Genomic DNA, 21427 nt, shown 5'->3' with positions numbered 1-21427 from the left:
TTTAATGATGAATCTGGCCTGAAGGCGTGTGGTTAATGAGGAAGACTTTCTGATTCCTGCTTGTTATTTGTAGCATTGGAGTACCTGAGCATTAGAGGGGCTTTTAATTTAGCATGTTTCCATGGTAAAAGTAAAATAAATCTGTGTTTGTGTGTAACTGTCAAGAACAATTACCAGTTTGTGGCTTTAAATATAAAATGTATCTAAAGCTACTTGCAGACCTGGAAATACATTTTATTTTCAAGAATTGCTGGAGCAGATTACGAGAAGAAGAAAGGCTAAGAGGAGCCGACTGAAACCAGATGTTTACCTACACCGTCTAAAAGAAACATAACCTTTTTACCTCACTCTCACGTTACATCAAACTAAGCTTTTATGTTTTAGTGTAGCTAAGACTGACTACCAAGATCTCCAGAACGGCTGTGAAATGTCTTGGAGATTGCATTTGTTAATAGATCCGTTGAGTTCTTGATGATTATTCTCATGTAATTTACCACAAAGTTGACTTCATGGTGTTTTGTTGTTCATATCCAGTGCATTAGAAATTCACAAGGCGCCATAAAGTCTATTTACGTTCAATATTTTCTCTCCCCTGCCTCATTTTCAGCTTGCCTTGATGCATCGGCACATGCCGAGTAAAATAGTGTCATGTTTACATTTTGTGCTTAATTGCCTCCGTAATGTCCTGTCAATGTTGACACAAAATTTCCAGCTTGTGGCAAACTTTATCCCCGAGAGTTGCACACATTTGCTGGAGAGAAAAAAAAAAAGGATAAAACGACAAACACCTTGAGAGAACAGATGTTTGTTGTTTTTTATTTATCACGGCAGCAGGGACGAGCAAAACAACGTGGCCCGGGGGGCGGGGGGAGGGAAGCACACATTGCACAGAAAAAAAGATGAAAACAACTATTTTCAACTTTAATGATCTGTGCTCTACTTGGCTTTAAAATATTTCTCAGACAGATTGATCAGAACATTTCTGGGCTCTTTTTTTATTTATTTATTTTTTACTGCATTGCCGATATTCATCATTGTGAATAAAACAATCGTGACGCTCTTAAGGTGGAGAGATGAGCTACAAGAAAGCCGGGTTTGGCTACAAAGGCAACACATGTTGGGAGGATCAGTTCGTTGTTGTTTCTGGTCTTTGGGGAGGATTTGGCAACAATGAAAAATGTATTAAAAATCAACAGGCTTATCCCTGAGAGAACATGAGAGCGTTTTCAGTTCAGAGCCAAAACGCTCTGGTGGGCGAATCACGAAACAAAGAGGAGGGGAAACAAACCCATCGTCACGGCTCAGGGTGGCTGAGCAGAGTTTGGGTATAATGTTGACAAAATGTTCAGAGAGCATCGCATCACCACCTTGAGGTTCAACTGCAAGGTGACATTTTCTTTCCTCTCTCTTCAGCCGTTGCAGACTGTTTTTGGCGTACCGCTTGCTCATTTTTCACTCGTTCCTGCTTTGCTTTACTGCCGAGCAAAGACCAGCTGTCTGCGGCTCACCTGCGGTCCTTGCTTGGCAGATTGATTCTGCTGCCTGTGAGCTCGGCCACCTGCAGAAATCGCCACACTGACAGTTGGCAAAAGTTACAAAACACCAACAAGTCGTCTTTCTGGCCCCACGGACAGATGCTACAAACACAGATCAGCAGCAATTTAACCAATACATGCCAAAACTGCGTAGATTATGATTAGTGGAAACAGGAGGAAACCAGGATGTTTAAAAAGCTGAGAGTCCCCGTCGTTTGGTGCAGAGCTAAGGAGAAAGTGTGTTTTCTCGTCTGGGAGGTTTTGCAGCACACTCATGTTTACTCAGGGCAGAGCAAGCTGCACCGGGGAACGTGTGTCATGTGTTCTTAGGGAGGGCACCGTCAGGACAACACCCCTGTACACACACACGCACACACACAGGGAGACTAACACAGCTCCTCTGTAATATGAGAGAAGCTCAGATAAATATTAGTTTCGCTTTATTGGCAGTGTTTACGGAGCGTTCGTCATGTATGCCCAGACAATCGGGAGAATCGTGCGGTTCAGCAGGCTGAGGTGACGTGTGTTTGTCCAGGTATTTGTTTTTGCTTCCTGCTTTAAATATTCATAACAAGCTTTATTAGTTGTGGTGCTTTGGTTTACCTGCCAAGATATAAACAAACAAACAAAAAAGCTTTAAAACTCACAATAATACATTCTATAATCATCTACAGACAAACTAATAATACTAAATATGACCTGGAAATGGATCAGTATGTTAGAAAACTTTTTATTTAAAACAAAAAAGCTCAAATCAATACTGCTGCTGAAATAAAATATTATCATAATTGTGATAAAAATATAATACTTTCAAGATTTTTAGACAGCTATGAAAGTAACCACTTTCATAACCATAACCACTTTCATGGCTTTTTACAATCACATCCTAAATGATATCCAAATGCATCCATCCTGGTCCAAATGACAGAACATGCAGTCAGGCGTACATTTGTTGTTTGTGACGTTCTGACAGGAAATGACATCAACCTGGTGGTCAAGCATTTATCAGTGCACCAGTGGGTACTGATGCACGGCCTGATGGCTGCAGGATTATGAAAGCCTGGACCGTCTTTCACACAGTTTTTCTAAAAAACATCAAGTCAGAATGCTCAACCAGTCTACCTTAAATGAGCTTCTGGTGTGGAGTTGTTATTTTATGGAGTGAGTCTTCACTTACGTTTAGGTTTGGGTGAGACTGGGAGGAAACCAGTTTACTTATCTTGAGTCAAACTATTGCAGGTTTATGGTTTTATTTAAAAAACAATCTTTACATGGTCAACTTTTATGCTCTTTTTTTGTATTGCTTGCTCACTTTTCATTGAATTCATCCATGCACTGATGACAACATTCATGCTAAGATAAGAAACAGTGTGATAGCAACTTTATCGCTGCTTTTGCAGCCATGCAGCTCTTTGTTCCCCTCAATAAGTTTTTACATTAAAAATGGCTTAAATTACTCTTCTATTAGAATAAGAGTAGTTTCTCTGAAAGTTTTCCCCTCTCACCTCTCCTAAACACTTTGCTCTGCACTCAGTCATGGACTCCTTCTGGTTTCTGGCATAACTTTTAATATTCAAAGTCTTGGAGAGATGCTTTGGATGAGCGCACAGCTGCTGATTGCTGGTAAAAAGGTTTGAAGAGTCTGAATAATGACATTTAATTTACCTGACCTTTTCTAGGCTGGAAACAGCTAACAAGATAATTAAAGACCGAGGGAGGTTGGTAAAAGGTTTCTGAAAGCTCAGACTTTCTCTTTTTATTTGTCCAAACACTTTCAACTTTTGCGGCTTTTTAATATAAATGTCTGATTATTCCCCCATTTCTCCTGGATATAATCATGTTTGCTTGCTCAAGTAATCCATATGTGACTTGCTGCATGCAGTTCAAGAGCTGCTACGGCTGAGTGCGGTCTATCAATAGTCTGAATTTGGAGCTGTAATGAAATTCAGATCTGCAGGATTCTCAAACCCCTCTTGTTTTCTTTATTCGCCGAGCACCGCGAGCTTCAAAAGAAAGATGTCTTCATTGGGCGCAGAGCAGCTTAAAATGCTCATAATCACTGATTTCATGATGTGCCTTTGGCTGCAAATGAAGTTTTGATGATGCAGGTTCATTAGTGCTAATTCATGTAAAGTGAAGGGAAGAGGCGAGAGAAGAAAGAGGATGAATGAGGAGTGGAGGAGGGTGGTGTGAGCTTATGCTGATACTTGTTCTCCTTTGAATTTTTATTCCTCAACTTCAATTACCCAGGCTCTGGCAGGATTTTTTATTCCCCCCCCCCAATAAATGCTCTGCTGCTCACTTTACTCTGTTGGTTTCAAGAGATATTGATGGTTGAAGAAGGCGATTTATTTTCTTTCTTTTCCTTTACAAAATTTTTCCCATCTGTTCATTTAATCAGGAACTGCCGCTCCAGAAACAATATTGTTGATTTGTTTTCTGATTTAAGACGCATTATTTCTCAGAGATGAGACATCAGCAGTAATCAAAGCCACTCACCATTCCCGCTCTACATGAAGGAGGGACATTTTTACAGCTTTCTATCGCTCTCAGTGGACCGTCTGTAATCATGATTGCTGGCTGAGACAGTGAAAACATCCGTCATAGGGTTAATTGTTCAGCTACGCTGCTTCCCAAATGTTATTGCATTGAAACAAATGTGCTGCGCAACCGACTCTTTGATTCTTAGCTTTAATCCCTGAATAAAAGATGCAACATCAAGGTGAAAAATGTGTTGGAAGGTGTTTCCATTATCTGGATGAATGTTTCAGAGGGTGGAAAGCGGACATGCAGTTTTTATGGCGTTTAGAAGAGTCGGTCTTCCACGAAAAACGTGTTGGGAAGTATTAATGATCCAGGTTTTAATTAGTAAGTAATTTAATAGCTGCACTTTCCAATAAAGTGATGATTCTGAATCTGAGGTGAAGCAAATTGTGAGAAAGAAGTCATGAAATGCGCCTTCACTGCCTTTTCTGAACCTTAAAATCTTTCAGGGCTGCCAACTCGGCAACATAAAACACACAGAGGCAAAATGAAAACACAGCACTAGCTCCAAATGTTGAAATATAACAAGCAGAGCTGCCTGTCTGCTGTGCTAACCTGCCTTCACCTGGTGAACAGACATGGTGATCGCCGTAGGGCTGTTCAACTGAGTCAAACAATAGTCATCCATGTCTTTATGGACGTTGCTTTGCATCCACGTTGGAACAAGAAGAGGCCGTCTCTAAACTTACCCTACAAAGTTGGAAGCATGAAATTGTCCAAAACGTTTTGGTAGTGGTGAAACTTTCTTCCACTGAAATTTTAATTGGCCCCACCGTAACCCCTTACGCACAAAACTTTGTGCTTGACAAAGTGAAGTCAGGCAAGCAACCAAACCCAGATTTCCAAATCACTCTGTTTGTTGTAACACGACTGGGCGTTTTGCACAGGCTGCATCTTTTCACGGTATTCTGCTGTAATTCAACTAACGCCTCACGGCATTCTTCCACTAATGTTTTTAGAAGCAGTCTGCAATCCTCGCTGTGGGAGTTTATACGCCTGCAGCCAGGGAAGTGACCGTAACGCCTGATATCAATGACTTGGAAGGATGAGAGAATACCGTTGTTGAATTGAAAAACAAGACTGGAGGCCTCTCCTTTGCCTCGGATACTCTTTAATGTAAAATTCACACCAGAGTGCTTGGTGGCGGTTCACTTAGAGAGACATCTCCAGCCTTGCTGTGGCCTCCAGAGACGGTAAAAAGTCCTGCTGCTGCAACGACCGGCATGCAGGTGTACAGATGACACGTACAAGTCTGGTTATGGCTTTTAGAGGAAAATGCTGTCGAGGTTTTGCTAATGGAAGCAGAGAAACATGGCTGCTGTACTCCAGGTCTAATTGGTTGGTTGTTGAGGCGCTGTGGAGCTGTCAGATATACCAATTACTATCAGTTCTTCTTTTGTTCTTGTTTTTAGAACTGGACAAAAGACGGATTTATGAATTATTGTTAGCAGAGATCATTTTAACTCTTGTTGATGATGTATGTCTTTGTTTCTCTGATCTTTTCAGGATTTCATTCGTGTCCTAGAGGTTTCCTTCTGGACTTCAAGAGCAGAAACTGGTGCGGCACCTTTGTAAATCAGAAGTTGGACAATGCCAACAGCAGAGGAGCCACTCGATTGTTTGCAGGGCATCATAGAGCCCAAGAGTATAATGTAGTCCTCACTGACTCCTTCTTCAAAACAAAGTCACTGGGCTGATTTGGGCTATGGAAGAAATGGAGAAAGCTGTCGAGGATTTAAATTTGTCCTTTCTGCTGGAGCACGAAAGGGAAATGATCCTGAAGGTGCTGCAGAAAGATGAGAAGCTGAGGAAACGTGAGGAGAAAAGGATACGGTAAGGATTTTAACGCCCAAAGTCTATTTTACTTCTCTCTTCTGTTTGCTTATCTCCTTCTCTTCTCTGTCTGCTTTGCAGAAAGTTAAAAAACGACCTGCTGGAGATCAAGCGGAAAGGTTCCCGCCGGCCGCAGGACTCTGAGGAGCGGCAGTGCGCTCGCTGCCTCAAAACGCTGGGGCTGATCTTTGACCGTGGCGAACTCTGCGATGAATGCCGGCTGCGCGTTTGCAGCGACTGTCGCGGAACGATCGCCGGCTCACGCAAGTGGAGATGCAACGTCTGCGCCAAGATTTCGTAAGTGTGTCGGCCGCAGAGAGGCATAACAGAAACTGAGAGGAGGGATGGACTCTATGTGCGTGTTTGTTTTTTTGATTAATGATCCTACATCTGCATCCATTTGTCAATTGGGGCCTCTGGGTTTTGGTGCTGTGTTCAATTCTGGAAAAAAAAGACCAAAAAAAATCCTTACAAACCAAAAAACAACCATTAATCAGACGTTTACAGTTTCTAAACTTATATAGACATCACTAAAAAAGTGATGTCTATAACAACTATAAAATATAGTTGTTTTATAGTTGTTGTGCCAAATGCATGTGTACCTTAAAGTACTAATTAGCTGGACAAAAATGTAGGTTTTCAAGTGAGAATAAGTGAAACGTGTTGTATTTTTATGAACAGTTCATAATACAGTAACTTGTACAGTGCCAAATTAGACCTTTAGAYCTTTCCTGATTATGTATTTAATTTTATTTATTTACAGTATGTTAGTTCATTATATATTGGAGGCATCTTTTTTATATTCAATAAAACACTTTAACAAACCTATATTTATAAGTTTCTGCAGATCTAATGTTTAGTAAATACTTACAGAGAGCTTCACCAAGTATTGAAGGTCAGAAACACGAGACTTTTCACATGTCTGGCGTGTTGTTGACATGCTGGCAAAAGCAACTGTTCAAAAATATGTGTAACATATTTTAAAAAATCATTTCTTTTGCCTCCAATAGCCCTCAGCTTTGTGATAGAGAAACATTTAAATGTTGAGTGTTGGAGTTTGTAATTCCAAGGAAGCAGATCTGGATCAGAAATGCATCCTGGCATCATTCTGTCCTGAAAGTCACTCCTGCAACAAAAGCTACATTTTTAAAATCATTTTTGGAACCCAAAGTTAGAGATGCAACTTAAGAAAATATAACAATTTGAACATTTTTTAAAAATCCATTACTAAGATGAACAATATTTCTAACGCTAATAATTGATTAATTTTCCAACCCAAAGGTTTTTCAGTTTGCATCATGCCTATGAAAACACGTCTTCACTTCTCTCAGCATGTTGCGGGTTACACCGCACATCTCAGGGCCTTGTGGGTTCCTGTGTTGTTAAATCTGTATTCCCCACGTTTTGCACAGTCACATTATAGCCGCTCAGCCTGAAGGGTTGCCAAAATGCAACAGCCGCCATTTATCTTCATTAAGTGCCGATAATGTCGTCTAATGCATCACTGACGCATCTTCTGTGTCTGCTGGCCTCCGCTCTCTGTTTTAAATGATTGTTTGATTATCTGTTAATTTGTAATATCTCCATTTATGCCCTCTGTTGCTTTTCTCTGTGTTCCAGCTCTTCACATATGAATTCACAGACATTATGCACCCTTGATCTGCAAATGCACCAATTCACGTTCATGTTAGATTATTCCTTCTGGATGCTGCAGTTTGTCAGGGAGTGCATTTAGTTTTTTTCAATATGCTAGAAAACATATGTATCATTAGTGAAATCAGCAGAGCATATATGTCCTACTCATGAGGGAGGGAATAAATCTCCACATTTCCCAGGATGCTAAATGGAGCTTGAAATAAAACGTAAACAGTTCATTTAGGCTATTTTAGTGCAAAGATATTTTTCTGTTCCTAATGACTAAAAACTCTGTATGCAGGACTCAACATCAATCATGATAGAATGTTTTGTTTTTATTTTTATAAAGGGCTCAAAAGACAAAAAGGACAAACGTCCTGTTCATTCAGGGTTTTTTTGAAGTTGCAGTTACAGTCTCTTAAAGAAAACGAGGCTGTAAATATAAGATCTGGTATGTTCCAGATTCTAAAAGGATTCATCTGAAGTAGACAAAGATGAAGCCAAAACGAAGAATATTCTCCAAAAAAAGAAAACCAGAGTGAGCACAGCTACATTATTATTTTTTTTAATTTAAATCTATCTGGTCTGTTGAACTTTAAAAGTCTTTCCACTTCATTTTGTTGCACTTTTTATTTCTGAAAGTGTGGGTCGGCTGACGTTTCACCGCCGTCTCGTTCATCTTACTCCGGTTGTGTCAAACTTGGAGAGATTTATTGGTGCTTCAGTGAACTCTGTTCATGATGATAGATTTTTTCCATATCTGCCCCTGACAGCAGCTTTCTCTTAATGCTCTGCATGTGGACAGTGTGATACGTCACAGTGACAACCACCAACCGTGAGTCGCCGTGACCAGACTTCATTGTTGGTGCAGCCATTTTTTAACACCAGCTCGGCAAATCAAATGGTTTTTAGATGAAAAAAAAAACAACCGAATATGATACATTTTGCACAGGGATTTTAGCCAGATTATTTATTTTAGTAGAAACAGGATCAAGACATCAGTCTCAAAAATGCTTACTAGTTTTAACGAGCTTAATTTGAGCTTCACCATAGCATTGATTCTTACTTTTTTTTTTTTTAGACTTCTTTAGTTGTACATCATTTCAATAACTGGACTAATGTTTGTTGTATTGGCATGTTAATAAAAACTGACATGAAATTGACATAAAAATAAAGATTAAAGATTATAAATATCATTTTTTTCACCAATCCTTTTCTCTTTATTTTCGTTTTTAGATTTAATAATGCTATGTTTTTTGTTTTCAAAGCAAAAAAAACTCACATTCTGTCCAAATTCTGCATTTTATAGTTTGCATTTTTCTTCTTGGTCTCTGAGCCATATACTTAAAAACTAATAATTTGGCAGTGCCCAATTACACTGAGCCCATCCCGGAAGGAGAAAACCCTTCGCTCGGCTCTCACCTGCTGGTCTTTGTGTCTTGGATTGTGTGTTTTCACAACAGGGAGCTGAAAGTGGTGACCGGAGAGTGGTTCCTGGAGGAACGGTCCAGGCGCTTTGAGCAGAAAGAGCTGAGCAGCGACGTCATCAAGCAGACCATCCTGAGCGCCCCACCAAGTCAGTCTGGTTGCTAACGTCTGAACGATAGCACCATAAAACCACAACTATGACCATAAATGCTGCTGTGTGCTGTACGATTGCTGGGCATGTACAGATTTTATTAATTAGTAATGTTTTTGATCACAAGGTGCAGAAAAAAAGTCAACAGAAAACCTGTCAGCGTCCTCTGATCTAGAGAAACCAGACACCCCAAAATCCAACAGAAGTGCAGTGCGCAACATCATGGATGGTGCCAGAAAAAAAGGGTGAGGAAACGGCACAGAGTTGTGTAGAGTGGGGCTGGATGGAGGAGTTATCAGCAGTCAGTATTTTAAACTTAAAAGAATCAAGAATAAAACAGCAAGTCCGAGCAAATTTCCTCAATTTATGAAAAAAGATTCAAGCCTAAACTTCCGTAGGAGTTTAAGCAATGTTGAGTATATTTACATCCTGTCATTTTTACGAGACTGGTGTTTTTCTTTTTCAAACAGGGGTTTCAGTAGATGACACTGAATAACACCATACTGCTCTTCCAGGGATCTTGCTGCTGCCACCTAGTTGCTTGCCATCTGCTAAATGGCTAAAATGAGGAACCTTTTCACACACTGGAGGCAACACGTTGCTTTGCATAATGTATTAAAGTCTACAATAAATTCAGACAACTGGTCTGAAAGTTCATTTTTAATTTAAAAAAAGACAGCAATCACATATAGTAGATACAATTTTTATCAAAAATCAATATAAAGTGTATCTAAAATTGCAACAAAACTGCATTTGTAATTAATTTTAAGCAAAATTAAGAATAAATACTCCTGCTTACTGAATGTTATAGATTAAAGTAAAACCAGTAAAACAAGACATGAGCTGACTTTTGAAACCAGAAGATCTATTGCACAGGTGAAGGTCCAAATAGGATAATTTTAGTTTTTCCAAGTTCTGACTACAACCGGATCACACCATAACAAGTCTAGTGTCTCATAAAAAGGACTATAGCTGCAAGAATATCAGCCAGGCTGCAGGAAAACCTTTGAGCTCTGATGGCTCTCAATTCAACAAAAGAGAGGCAAATAAAACCAACAGCAGCCATTGTAATGATGAGGAAGCTGCCATGCACATGTCTTATTCACTGAAATTCACATCCAGAATAAAACAGAGGAGGCAGCAGCTCAGCTCAAAATGGTCAGGTAATCTTTGACATTTAACTGGCTTCATTCTCCCATCAGCTTCATTTTTCTGGTTCTTTAATTTGACATTACTGACATCTGTTTACTACAAATAAGATATTGAAAAAAAATGAAAACTTTACATTTATTCTACGTGAATGAATTTATCTAGAATCTCCCTTCTTGGATGATTCAGATCAAGTCAGATGCCAATACACGGGTTACGATCGTATCCGAAGGGCTCACAACGCATTTTCACATGAAAAACAGCCACGATGGAGTCCAGGCCTTCGCCGCATTGAAAATCTTTTAGATGTGTCTGAGAAGACTTCCTGCAGCATCATCGACATAAAAACATGGAGAAGAAAATCGATGTAGCTCTGGCAGGAAATAAGTGTTGTGACAATGCGCAGTATTAGCCTATCTGACCGATGCCGTGGTCAATATGAGTCACAATCAGCTACAGATGAACCAATAAATACAAAAGTCTCTGACTATTTATGGCTTTTTTCCTTTCCTTTTGCCACACATTGTAGGAAACATGCAGACAGGATAATATAACCTCAAATCTAATCAACTGGTCTTTGAGCTGAGTGCACACTTTAATCTACGATCCTTTGAAATGACCAAATGGACATTTATTTGATTTGTCAGAGACCTGGAATGTATTTTAAAATACATTTCCTGAAGCAAAGAAACATTAATTGGATTCTGCCAGCTGTGATCACTTCTCATCTCGACTGCAGTCCGGTGGTCTCTGAAGGCGTGACGCAAAACGGTACCAGCATGAAACAGATCTACTTAATCATAAAAGTTTGGACGGCAAAGAACTTTGCACTCAGCTGTAGTTATTCTCAGAAACAGAGATATTTTTTTTAATCAGATATTTGCAGTTTAGCATTTGTTTTTTCCTTGTTGTAATGAACCTGCCTGTTGCCTGGCGCAGCTGTGTTTTCGTTCGTGCTCTAACGTGAACTTTTCCAGAAGTCAAAGAATTTCAGATGAAACGAGTCAAAGTTTGAATTTTGTAAAGTGGAACATGATATGATAAATGTGTAACACAACACAATAAAAAAAAAAAAACGCACTGATCGTTTTGCACATTTGTACTTTTATATTCAACTTTTTCTCTCCTAAAATGAAACTATCTGCCACAGGAAATGTTTTATACCTGCTTCGAGAGCTAACAACTTTAATGCCTTTTTTAAAATTCCACTCTTAGTGCAACGTAAGGAAGGGAGGTTTTCTGACTCTAGTAAATAACATCTGCCAGGAGGAGATTGTTTAGCGTTACTTTGATTTGAGCATATTTAATGGGTGATAACTGGCTGAAACAGAGTTCAGAACCACAAACGATGATCATAGGGTGTGATACAAAGTGTTTAGAAGACAAATTGCACTTGATATAAGTTAAATAAACACAGCATGACATCCATCCATCCTCTGTCTCTAGCAGTTTATCCTGACAGGATCATGGAGCCCGGAGACTCCAGCAGCCATTGGTCACTTTGAACAAGTTAAACACCCATGAAAACCAAAATAATCACAGTTGAGGAAAAAATAGAGCACATCAATTAATCCAGAATATGCTTATTTTAAACATGCATGGATATAACTCCCCAGGCTGGGATTTGAAACTGGAACATAAAATAACGTTGTTTACCACAGAAAGCCATGAAATAATATCACATTGCATCACGTAGCACAGCACATCACTGTATAAAATAACATTACATGGAATGTCATAGTATGACGTCATGTAGAACAGCGTAGCAACATTGCATAACATAACATAGCATGTTATGCAGCATAACAGGTTCAGTAAATGTTGAATCCTCTAGCAACAAAACAGGCGCCGTGACGAGATAGAAAGAAAAATCTTCGTTTTTAAATCCATTTGATATAAAATATGATCTCTGTAGGACTGTTTGATTAGGGACGGCATTGTGGGAGGCAAGAAAATATAAAAGAGTTTGCCACTGGCTGCTGTGGCACTGTTTCCAATCCCCCAGTTAAATAATAACTAAAAAAAAAAAAAAAGGATCTTCTCTTTGAGCTCAGAGTCAGATCACAAGCATCTTTAGATGGAAACAGCTCTCTGGTTGCAACCAGATGAAAAGCGAATTGAGGCACAACATGCATCTAAAAACTATCAACAACAGAGGGGGAAAAATAGGCGAGAAGCAAACATGAAAATCATCTCTTTAAGTTTCAAAGACGAAAACGACATTTATAGAAAGAAAGCAGTCGGCAAGACGAGCAAAGAAAAACATGGAAATAAATACAAACAAACCTGAAGATTTTTATGCTAAGACTTACTTTAATTCAAGTCCAACCACCAGGTGAAGCTTTAGTGAGTCTCGTTATGTTGCTGAGAATGTCCATAGTTAGAAAAAATTATCTTCTGTATATTTGATGAGTTACTTAAATTTTATGGTTGTCATTTGTAGCTGATGAGTCTGGTAGCTCTACATCTGCCATGTCTTTAAAAGTTTTGCCAAATCCTTCTGAATGCTGATAAAACCACCTCATGTCTGTAAGTAGATGGAACAATAATTGTAATTTGATAGAAATGAAACTTTATATACAATATATTTCCTCTGGGGAATCCACAAATCAGTGTAATAAAGTGGAGACAGTAATGGCTGTGAAGTAATGGGCATTAGTTACATCTGCTTCGTTCGCACAGCAGATAACAACCTTCATGTCTCTCTCTGTGTGTGTGTGTGTGTGTGTGTGTGTGTGTGTCTGTGTGTGTGTAGACGGATGAAGATGGGTAAGAAAGGCAGCCGCGCCACCCTGAAACCAGGGAACGGAGTCTACAGCAGCAGCACGAAGTCGTCTTCAGATGGAGATACTCAAAGCGTTCGTTCTGCTCAGAGTCAGCATTCAAACAGGTGACACACACAAAAAATATATAATTTACAGAAACAAAAATAAACATATGTGATTCTGAAGCTCTATCTGCATTAAGTGTATATTTCTCAGTGATAACATCAGAGGCTTATACGATGTGTGATTTAAGAGAGATTGATTAAAAGTGTTTTCATGGGAATTTTACATTTAAAACTGGCATTAAGCTCTCTGTTTAATTGACTGAGGACTGCAGTTTGCTCTTGAATATTTAAATCTTTCTTATAAAAGCAGAATTTAAAAAGGCTGAAATCCTTCCCAACCATTTTCTCATCGGTCCGTTTCGGTGCCTTGATCTGACCGAGGCCACTGCTCTGCGTCAGACCTGGTAAAATACAAACTGCAGGAGAACAATTAGTAATCAGGCGAGAAGATTATTTAGAACAAAAAGACAGGAAAGGATGTTTCTGAGAGGCACAACTTGGACTCGCTTTGCAAGTGCACCATAAATGTTTCCATCATGGTCTTATGTTAAAAGCAAGGTGCATATGGAGTCTTAAGGAATTGGGTCAGGAGGTTTTCACCAAGAGAGAACAAATGGGCAGATTTCTTACAGAGCTGAGCTGTGTAGATTGATTGATTTATCTCTATTACAGTTTTTTTTTTCAAAAGAGACAAACATCATATTTAAATTCTCTTATACAAAAAATATTAACTTATAGTGTTAAAATTGAATAGAAATGTTTTTGTTTTGTGTTTGTGGAGCAAACAGGTCAGAAGTTTACACACGCCCATCGTAGACATGCACGTCTTATTGACTTTGGATCTAAAATGATTTACTTTAACCATTTGTTTGCTGGTTTCTTAGTTTTTATGAGTTTATTACGAGGTGGAATGAAATACCCGACTAATGCTAAGATTAATTTAAACATCCAGCTAGCAGCACACGTCTTTAAAAAGGTTGTTGGACATGAATAATAGTTTAAAAGCCTATAAAATATTTACATTTTAGGATTATTTTACTTCCTTCTTTTGTGTAAATGCCAGACATTTCCTGTTTGCATTTACTACAGTTGATATTTGGATTAACTCTGGAATATTTTGTACGTTTTAAATATTTTTTAATGTCGTTTAGAGTAAACTTCACAGAAAACATTTATTTAAATCAATTGGTCTCTTGTCGCACTGAGTTTACTCCATAAATGTTCAGTAGGTCTTAGATTGAAGTCACTCCAAGAGCTTCCTGTTATTCTGATTTATTTATTTATTTGCATTTCAATGGGTCCAATGTTGCAATGTTTTGTAGGCTCCTATATTTCACATGCATTGAATTCAAATTCTTCTTCTGAGTAACTTTGATGACCATACTTTAGATGTTAGTGTGGGAGTCACCATCATGATGCGAAAGAAGGAAAAACAACTAAATAAATCAGGTTAAATGTCAGGTCAGTGCCTGAAATGCAGCCTTTTTACATAAACTTCAGTTCTGAGAAGTGCTTAAATATTCAGACATAACTAAAACTGAAGCTTGTTGATTGCTATAAAACGTGTGCGGTTCATTTGCAACTAGCTCAAGAGGGTATATTTAGTTGTTAATGGGAGCATATTTATATATGTAAGCATAAACAGCTTAAAGAAAGTCTAAGTTTAAAATCTGTGCATCTGATATCTCCATCAAATAAACTCTTAAAGGCCGACATTAAATTGCACTCATGCTCAGGATGACCAGAGCTGCATGTGACATGTCACAATCAGTGATGTTTAAAGGGTTTGTGTCTCGTTTTCAGGAGCACTGCGGTGGCGTTGGAGTCCTCGGGTTTGCCCACGGTCCCCAACAATCTCCGTTCCCAAACTCCAGATAAATCGCCCAACCCCAGCAACAACCGGAGGGTCAGGGTCAGCGACAGTAGCACCCGAACAGACACTCAGCGCCAAATAAAGTGTCCCAGGTTGGCGTTTATTCCAGCAGCTTGTGCGTTTTGTTTTTTGAACGCAGCCCGACGGAGCGGAGAGCGTCGCCAGTGTGCGCTCCAGCGATGGTCTGCCTGAGAAGGAAGGGACGGGACTTCACCTCGCAAACTCGGGCGCGCCGACCATCTCCGTGTCCTGCGCGTCTGTGTCGTCAGGTAGCAACACGGACTTGTCTTGCCTTCGCCCCACATCCATGCAGCACGACTCCTGCTGCCGTCTCGCAGCTCCCACAAGCACAACACGCACGCAAACATTTTGAGAAGCGGCTCACAGCCTCATGAAGTGCTAGAAGCAGCAGATCACTTCAGAGGTGACGCTAGGCTGTCTAAGTTCACCTCAGAGAGAGAGAGAGAGGGACGACTCGGCGTGTTCAGTGTTTCAGGAAGGATAAAATCAGTCCCTCTGCTGAGAGCAGAAGTCACGTCTCCGCAAATTACACCATTAACTTCGGCTCCTTCATCTCTAGCTGCTGCTCTTGTGTTCTTTTAAGTATAATCTCTTCTTCTTTGTCTCTTTCAGTGTCAAAGCCGTTGTCTCAGCTTCTTACTGGAGCGTGTGAAGGCTTTAGGATGGCTTTGATTAGTGCCGTTAGTTTTTAACGAAGATCTCCAGTCGTGACCACAGATGTCAGGCGGTTTATGCAGAACCGTCGGGGCAGAGGCTGTTCTCTCCTTTACTATTTTCAGATCACAGCTCCTTTGTGCGATTTAATTAGCAGACTATGTGATTAGCAATGATTTTGGTCCCTCTGCAGGAGTCGTCTGATCCTCCGCTTTGTTTCAGCAGGAAGCGGCTTGGGTCAAAGTTTTTGATCTCTTATCATTTTAAATTCTAGTTCCCCTTTTCTGACAAGTACAGAGGAATAATTCAGTAGTTTCATGAGGAAAAAAAACAACTAGACTGAGAGGAAATCAATTTTGATATTGTTTTTTTTAAAGTATTGAGTGAGAGCCTGAGGGTAATAAGCTTAGCAACAAAAAAAACTACAAGGCAGGAAAACAGCAGCAGCTCCCCAGGAAATATCCCATGTGGCTCTGAAGCTCAATAATTAACATCTAGTCTATTTAATCTATTGTTTAAGCCTCATTGAAGCCAAAGACCATAAAATCAAATGTAACAAAGCCTGTTACTCACAGTAAGTGTCTGATTTAGTGAGGCATTTTACAGTTTGTTGGGGTTTAATCAGCAGCGTCATGCTTTAAGGTTTGAGGTAATAAGCAACAACAACAATGTCCTCAAAGGTGCTAAAAAGTGAAGAAACAACTGAAAGAGAGAAAGGGAAGACTTGCAGTCGAGAAATTATTGCTTTTACAAATCAATGAGCAATAAATTTTGGACAAAAATTGAAAAAAAAAAACACAAGAAAACCACCTATGTCAATGTGAAACTGATATCTGCAAAAAATAATGACAAATAAAAATATTTGTTTTAAAAAAGTGTTTACATAAGTATTTGCCCCCGTTAAGTTATATTTTTTTATATTTTTAATACATTTTGGAACTCATGTTATTCCGCCACACGTCTTCTAAAAGCCTTTTAGTTTGTTTTCAAATCTAAAACGGTTTAAAAAGGACCGTAGCACGTTAAGATCTCTCCAAACCAGAGGAAATGTGCTGCCAAGATCATGAGAATCGATGAGAAAAAAAAAAAGTCCCACATCATCAGATTAAATGTTTGATAGTTAAAGACCTTTACATTTGAAATACTTTTAAATTTTTTGCTTGAATTATTATTTTTTTTTTCCTTCATCTTTTTGACCTGCTAAACTTGGACTGCTGCCTCTTCATCCATCCCTCTGCCCTCCCTCCCTGCACCAGACCACAGCCGCTCAGAGATGGACCTGTCAGCTCCGGGGTCCGAACACAGCGACGATGCCCTCAGCCTCAGAAGCCGCTCCGTCCCCGGGCTCAACGAAGCGGTGAGCGCGGTCGCTTCGTCTCATCCTTTCTGCTCAGTGACCACACACTTTTCCCATCAAATTCCCCCCAAACACTCTGATTCATCTGACTCTGAAGTTAACAGATAACGAATATTCAGTCCTAACCTCCCTCAAATCCTCACCCGCGACGCACTTTATTGTGTAACCGCGTCAAACTTGGGATGCGTGGGCCGATGAACTCACCGGGATCCGTCAGCTGTGGGCTTGAATGCTAATTTCACATCAGAGCTCACTTCAAAGAGCATCTAAACAGATGTAGTTTGCAAATGGCGGCGGACGACGAGGCGGTCAGCGTGTGGCGCCGCTTTGTTTCGTCTTCGCGGATTTGCATTTCGGAGAAACGCTCACTGATTCCGCCTTCCTTTGCCCCAGTCTTCCGGTCAAGCTCTCGAGTTGACTGTAAAAGCAGTGACGTCGTGGTTTTCAAGCGCGTGAAAACCAGATTACTACGCCGTGTCCGGATTCGACTGATTGAATTTACGGAGGCCGGGCCGGGCCAGGCCAGGCCGGGGCCGGGCTCCGTCCGCCCACCCACTCAGCGATGTTCGGATCAGACCTTCCAGATGTCACGCTCATCTGATCGCCGTCTCTTTGCAGGAGTTTTCCGACGAGGACGCAGAGGAAGACATCGACGCCCTGATGTCGGCACACAGCCTGAGCAGGGGCGGACGCCTTAGCAACGCCGCATCAACGGTAACACCGAGTTAAAGCAATCACAAACAAAGACACACATCCTCTGGAAAGTCCTACATGCCTGCCCTGCCACTCAGACACGGCCCTGGTCCTTGTGCACACATGCCCTCAGAGCAAGACATTCATGCTGTGTTGGCTGTGTTGGCTGCGCTAACGCGGGATGAGCCATGTCAAGAAAACCTCCCACGCTCTCAAACCTGCTGCGTTTAAGCAAACTTAACGTGACGCAGTTGTAGCGTGAGATGCTGGAGATGGAGTTCCTGCTTTGTGTCATCAGAGTGACGTGCGCGGCGAAAACATGCTTTCACGCGGGAAGCTGAGAGACGTCTGCCGTCTCATTTGTGGAAAATGTAGAAATGTTAAGGCCACAAGGAGTGTCCTGTTTCGAGAGGATTTATTGGTGCAGATGTTCAGAGGTTGAAATATGTCCATTAGCAGATATATAATGTTCAGCTGATGCTTTACATTTTTTGGGGGGTAACACTTTATTTGAAGAGGTGCGCATACTAACATTACACTGTCACAAACGTGACATAACACCTGTTATGAACATGAATAAGTCTTCATGAATGTTTATGACTGGTGTCATGATGGCTTTTGGTAAATAATGTCTCTTGTAACGTTTTAAAAGTGTCAACTTAGCATTATTTGGTAAATAACTATGTTTTTATGCATTAAAACTTACATTAAAAGTCAATTAAAAGACTCAGCTTTGCATTAAAGTGTCATTATTTACCGAAAGACATTTCACGGCAACAGTCTTTAATGTTCATAGAGACTTCTTCATGTTCATGACGGGTGTTATGTCATGTTTATGACAGTGTCATGTCAGTCTTATGCACACTCCTTCAAATAAAGTGTTTCCATTTTTATTATCTATTGATTCTTTACTTAAAAGCGACTTACATACATCATCTTTAATATGGATTCATGCCTCTGGGAGTTTTATGCATCCTGAGGCTGATCCCTTCATGCCACACTGCAGCCGTACAGCAATTCATGCAAAATTAGCCTCAATCAAGTACTGAGTACATACAGTACTTCTCAGTGGGATGAGGTTTCTGTATTAAAAATGCAAATATGTTAAATTCTTAATGTTTTATCAGCCATAAAGCGGTACATCAGCCAGAATTACTTAAATAATTAACGTTTTCTATAATAGTTTAATTCATTGACATGTATGTGCGTACAATGTATGAAAAGTATCCGGTAAAAAACTACATTTTGCTCTGTGCTTCTCATCTCTCCGACTTCTCTTTGGTTCAGTGAGAACAGAAACACTTCTCCACTTCTCCTATCTTGCTGCTTGTTTGCGCTGGCCATCTTTGCTGATTTCCAACCACTCTTAATCTCTGAGGTTTTATCTGATAATCACCACGGTAACGGTGTGTGCATGATGGGGGTTTTCTGGTGTCAGTCTTGCTGTGTTTTCTGCCTATTGCTTCAACAACCTTCCCTTTGGCTCTCTTTCCCTCTCCTCCCGACTCGTTCTGAATCCAGTCCTCCACTCCCGGCACAGAAAGAAGGTGGGGGTACCTAAACATCCCCGACTCGGACGCTGAGACCGTGAGTCTCCGTGTTTCACGGTTCTGCATGCTGCTGTTTTCCTGCTACATTAAAGATGCAGCAGTGCCGCAGCATAAATATTGCTACCCATCGCTCAATAATATATCAAAACCTTTCCTGCATACACCTGCCTGGCTCAGTGGACGTTTGTGCTAATATTTGTCTCTATTGTTTCCCTAACTCCCCACAATAGAAAAAAAAAAAAAAGTCGTCTTCATCACAGTCGGTAGCTGGAGGAAATATGTGAAGCAAACTTTCCTTTTTGTGAAAAGACAGCATGGATTAACTCCAGCTGGGTTCAGACGGTTTTATTTCCTCCTGTTTACCAGCAGTCTGTCTAATTCCAGAGTTAATTACCTGCTGTTACCGTTGTGGTTTGGACTCTTTTCTTCATAGAGAAATGAAGTTTGCAGGTATGTATCGTGCAAGAGACACAATTAGGTTTGTTCCTCTGGTTTCAAATGGGTAAAACTCAGTCAGCACGGCTGAGCGCAAGCTTTCTATTAAAATGCCCCACTGCTGCAGCTTTAACTGTTCACATTGCTTTTACGTATAGCGCCATCACGGTTTGCTATTTTTATTTCTGTCTGTTTTCTAATATCTGCATCATCTGGTTAAATAGTGGTGTGGAAAAGAGTCTGCTCACCTTCAGATTTTTCTACTTTTTGCACTTAATTGTTTCAGATTGTCAAGTGAATGCGACACATTACAACCATAGACAACAATAACCTGAGTCAGTGATTTTATCTAGTGGGAAAAACTACAAAATGACAAAGAGGTGAAATGATCAATGAAATGTTTTGTAAATCCTGACATTATGAAAGAAAAATTTATCAAAAATGATTTTTTTTTTTCAAGAGGTGATATTACATTTGTGGCTCTGCATGATTTTTATTTAGCTGAAATAAACCTCCGTTTTATTTGACGTTTTGTTACACATTTCTTCATCTTCCTATCAAAAAAAGATTTTGTTTACTACAGTTTACTACATTTTGTAGTTCTGATAAACACAGAGAACGTCTCATTTTTGCGATATAATTCGCTAGCTGAGGCGATGAGTAATTACAAAAAAAAAACTGGCCCGCCTCTCCTCCTGTCCCTCGTCTCATGTCTTCTCTGTGTTGGCGTCACAGAGCAGCCTCAACAGCATGATGAGCATGTACAGCGAGACGGGCGACTACGGAAACGCCAGGGTGAGCGGCGAGATTCTCCTCAACATCAGCTACAGCTACAAAACAGGCGCCCTCAACGTTCTGGTGAAAAAGTGTTACAACCTGGCAACAGGAGACGACAGGAGGCAGCGCACAGACGCGTAAGAGCGCTCGGAGGTTTCCTGATGACAATTGATGATAATTTGTTCCCCATAGAGTCATGTCAGTGTAGTAAATGTGGGAAAAAAAAGACGAACGACTTTGTTTTGGCAGGTACGTGAAGACCTACCTGCTTCCTGACACGTCCCGCCAGAGCAAGAGGAAGACGAGCATCAGACCCAACACCATCAACCCCGTTTTCAACGAGAACCTGAGAGTCAGTCACAGGAAATCATCCCTGACGAGTCTGAACACCAGATCTCAACAAGCCGTTGTTCTCCTCTGTCTTTCAGTACGTGATCAGCCACTCGCAGCTGGAGACTCGAACCCTGCAGGTGTCCGTGTGGCACCACGACCGCTTTGGCTACAACAGCTTCCTGGGAGAAGTGGAGCTGACCTTTGACTCCTGGGAGTTCGACTCTCAGATAGAGGAGTGGTACTCTCTGCAGCCCAGGGTAGGAGCCAGCGGCAGCACACCTTGTCGTATACGATCTTCCTTCGAAGCAGCTTCAGATGATTCAGGATTATTTTGCGCATGTGTGTTTGCAGGTAGAGAGCAGCACTGACTCCACCATGCACTACAAAGGAGAGCTGACTGTCGTGCTCAAGTACATTCCTGCAGAGAAAAACCTCACACTGCCTCTGGACCAGGTTCAAGGTATGTTTAACACCGAGCTGAACTCTACAGGGACTCACAGGTGACAGAAAGTGTGTTTGGATGTTCAGAAACAATTAGTTAGTTAGTTAGTTAGTTAGTTAGTTAGTTAGTTAGTTAGTTAGTTAGTTAGTTAGTTAGTTAGTTAGTTAGTTAGTTAGTTAGTTAGTTA

General features: G+C 40.5%; 1 protein-coding gene across 4 annotated transcripts in view; it reads left to right on the top strand.

Moving 5' to 3' along the window:
• Window positions 1–21427, top strand: part of sytl5 (synaptotagmin-like 5) — a 43579-nt gene that overhangs the window by 15816 nt on the left and 6336 nt on the right. For 2 of the 4 annotated variants that reach the window (XM_008401863.2, XM_017303753.1), the window contains exons 2-15: window positions 5586–5912; window positions 5994–6209; window positions 9011–9123; window positions 9254–9371; window positions 13031–13165; window positions 14909–15017; window positions 15118–15247; window positions 16910–17010; window positions 17629–17724; window positions 19225–19290; window positions 20424–20602; window positions 20715–20817; window positions 20894–21055; window positions 21150–21258. In XM_008401863.2, coding sequence (XP_008400085.1) covers window positions 5785–5912; window positions 5994–6209; window positions 9011–9123; window positions 9254–9371; window positions 13031–13165; window positions 14909–15017; window positions 15118–15247; window positions 16910–17010; window positions 17629–17724; window positions 19225–19290; window positions 20424–20602; window positions 20715–20817; window positions 20894–21055; window positions 21150–21258 — 1765 coding nt within the window. In that variant the 5' untranslated portion in view covers window positions 5586–5784. The remainder of the gene's footprint in view (window positions 1–5585; window positions 5913–5993; window positions 6210–9010; window positions 9124–9253; window positions 9372–13030; window positions 13166–14908; window positions 15018–15117; window positions 15248–16909; window positions 17011–17628; window positions 17725–19224; window positions 19291–20423; window positions 20603–20714; window positions 20818–20893; window positions 21056–21149; window positions 21259–21427) is intronic. The other 2 variants (XM_008401870.2, XM_008401877.2) reach the window with 2 other exon arrangements.

Source organism: Poecilia reticulata, linkage group LG2, assembly GCF_000633615.1.
Source record: "Poecilia reticulata strain Guanapo linkage group LG2, Guppy_female_1.0+MT, whole genome shotgun sequence".
NCBI lineage: Eukaryota > Metazoa > Chordata > Actinopteri > Cyprinodontiformes > Poeciliidae > Poecilia > Poecilia reticulata.
The sequence above is the reverse complement of the archived record's forward strand: the minus strand, read 5'-3'. Positions and strand labels throughout refer to the sequence as shown.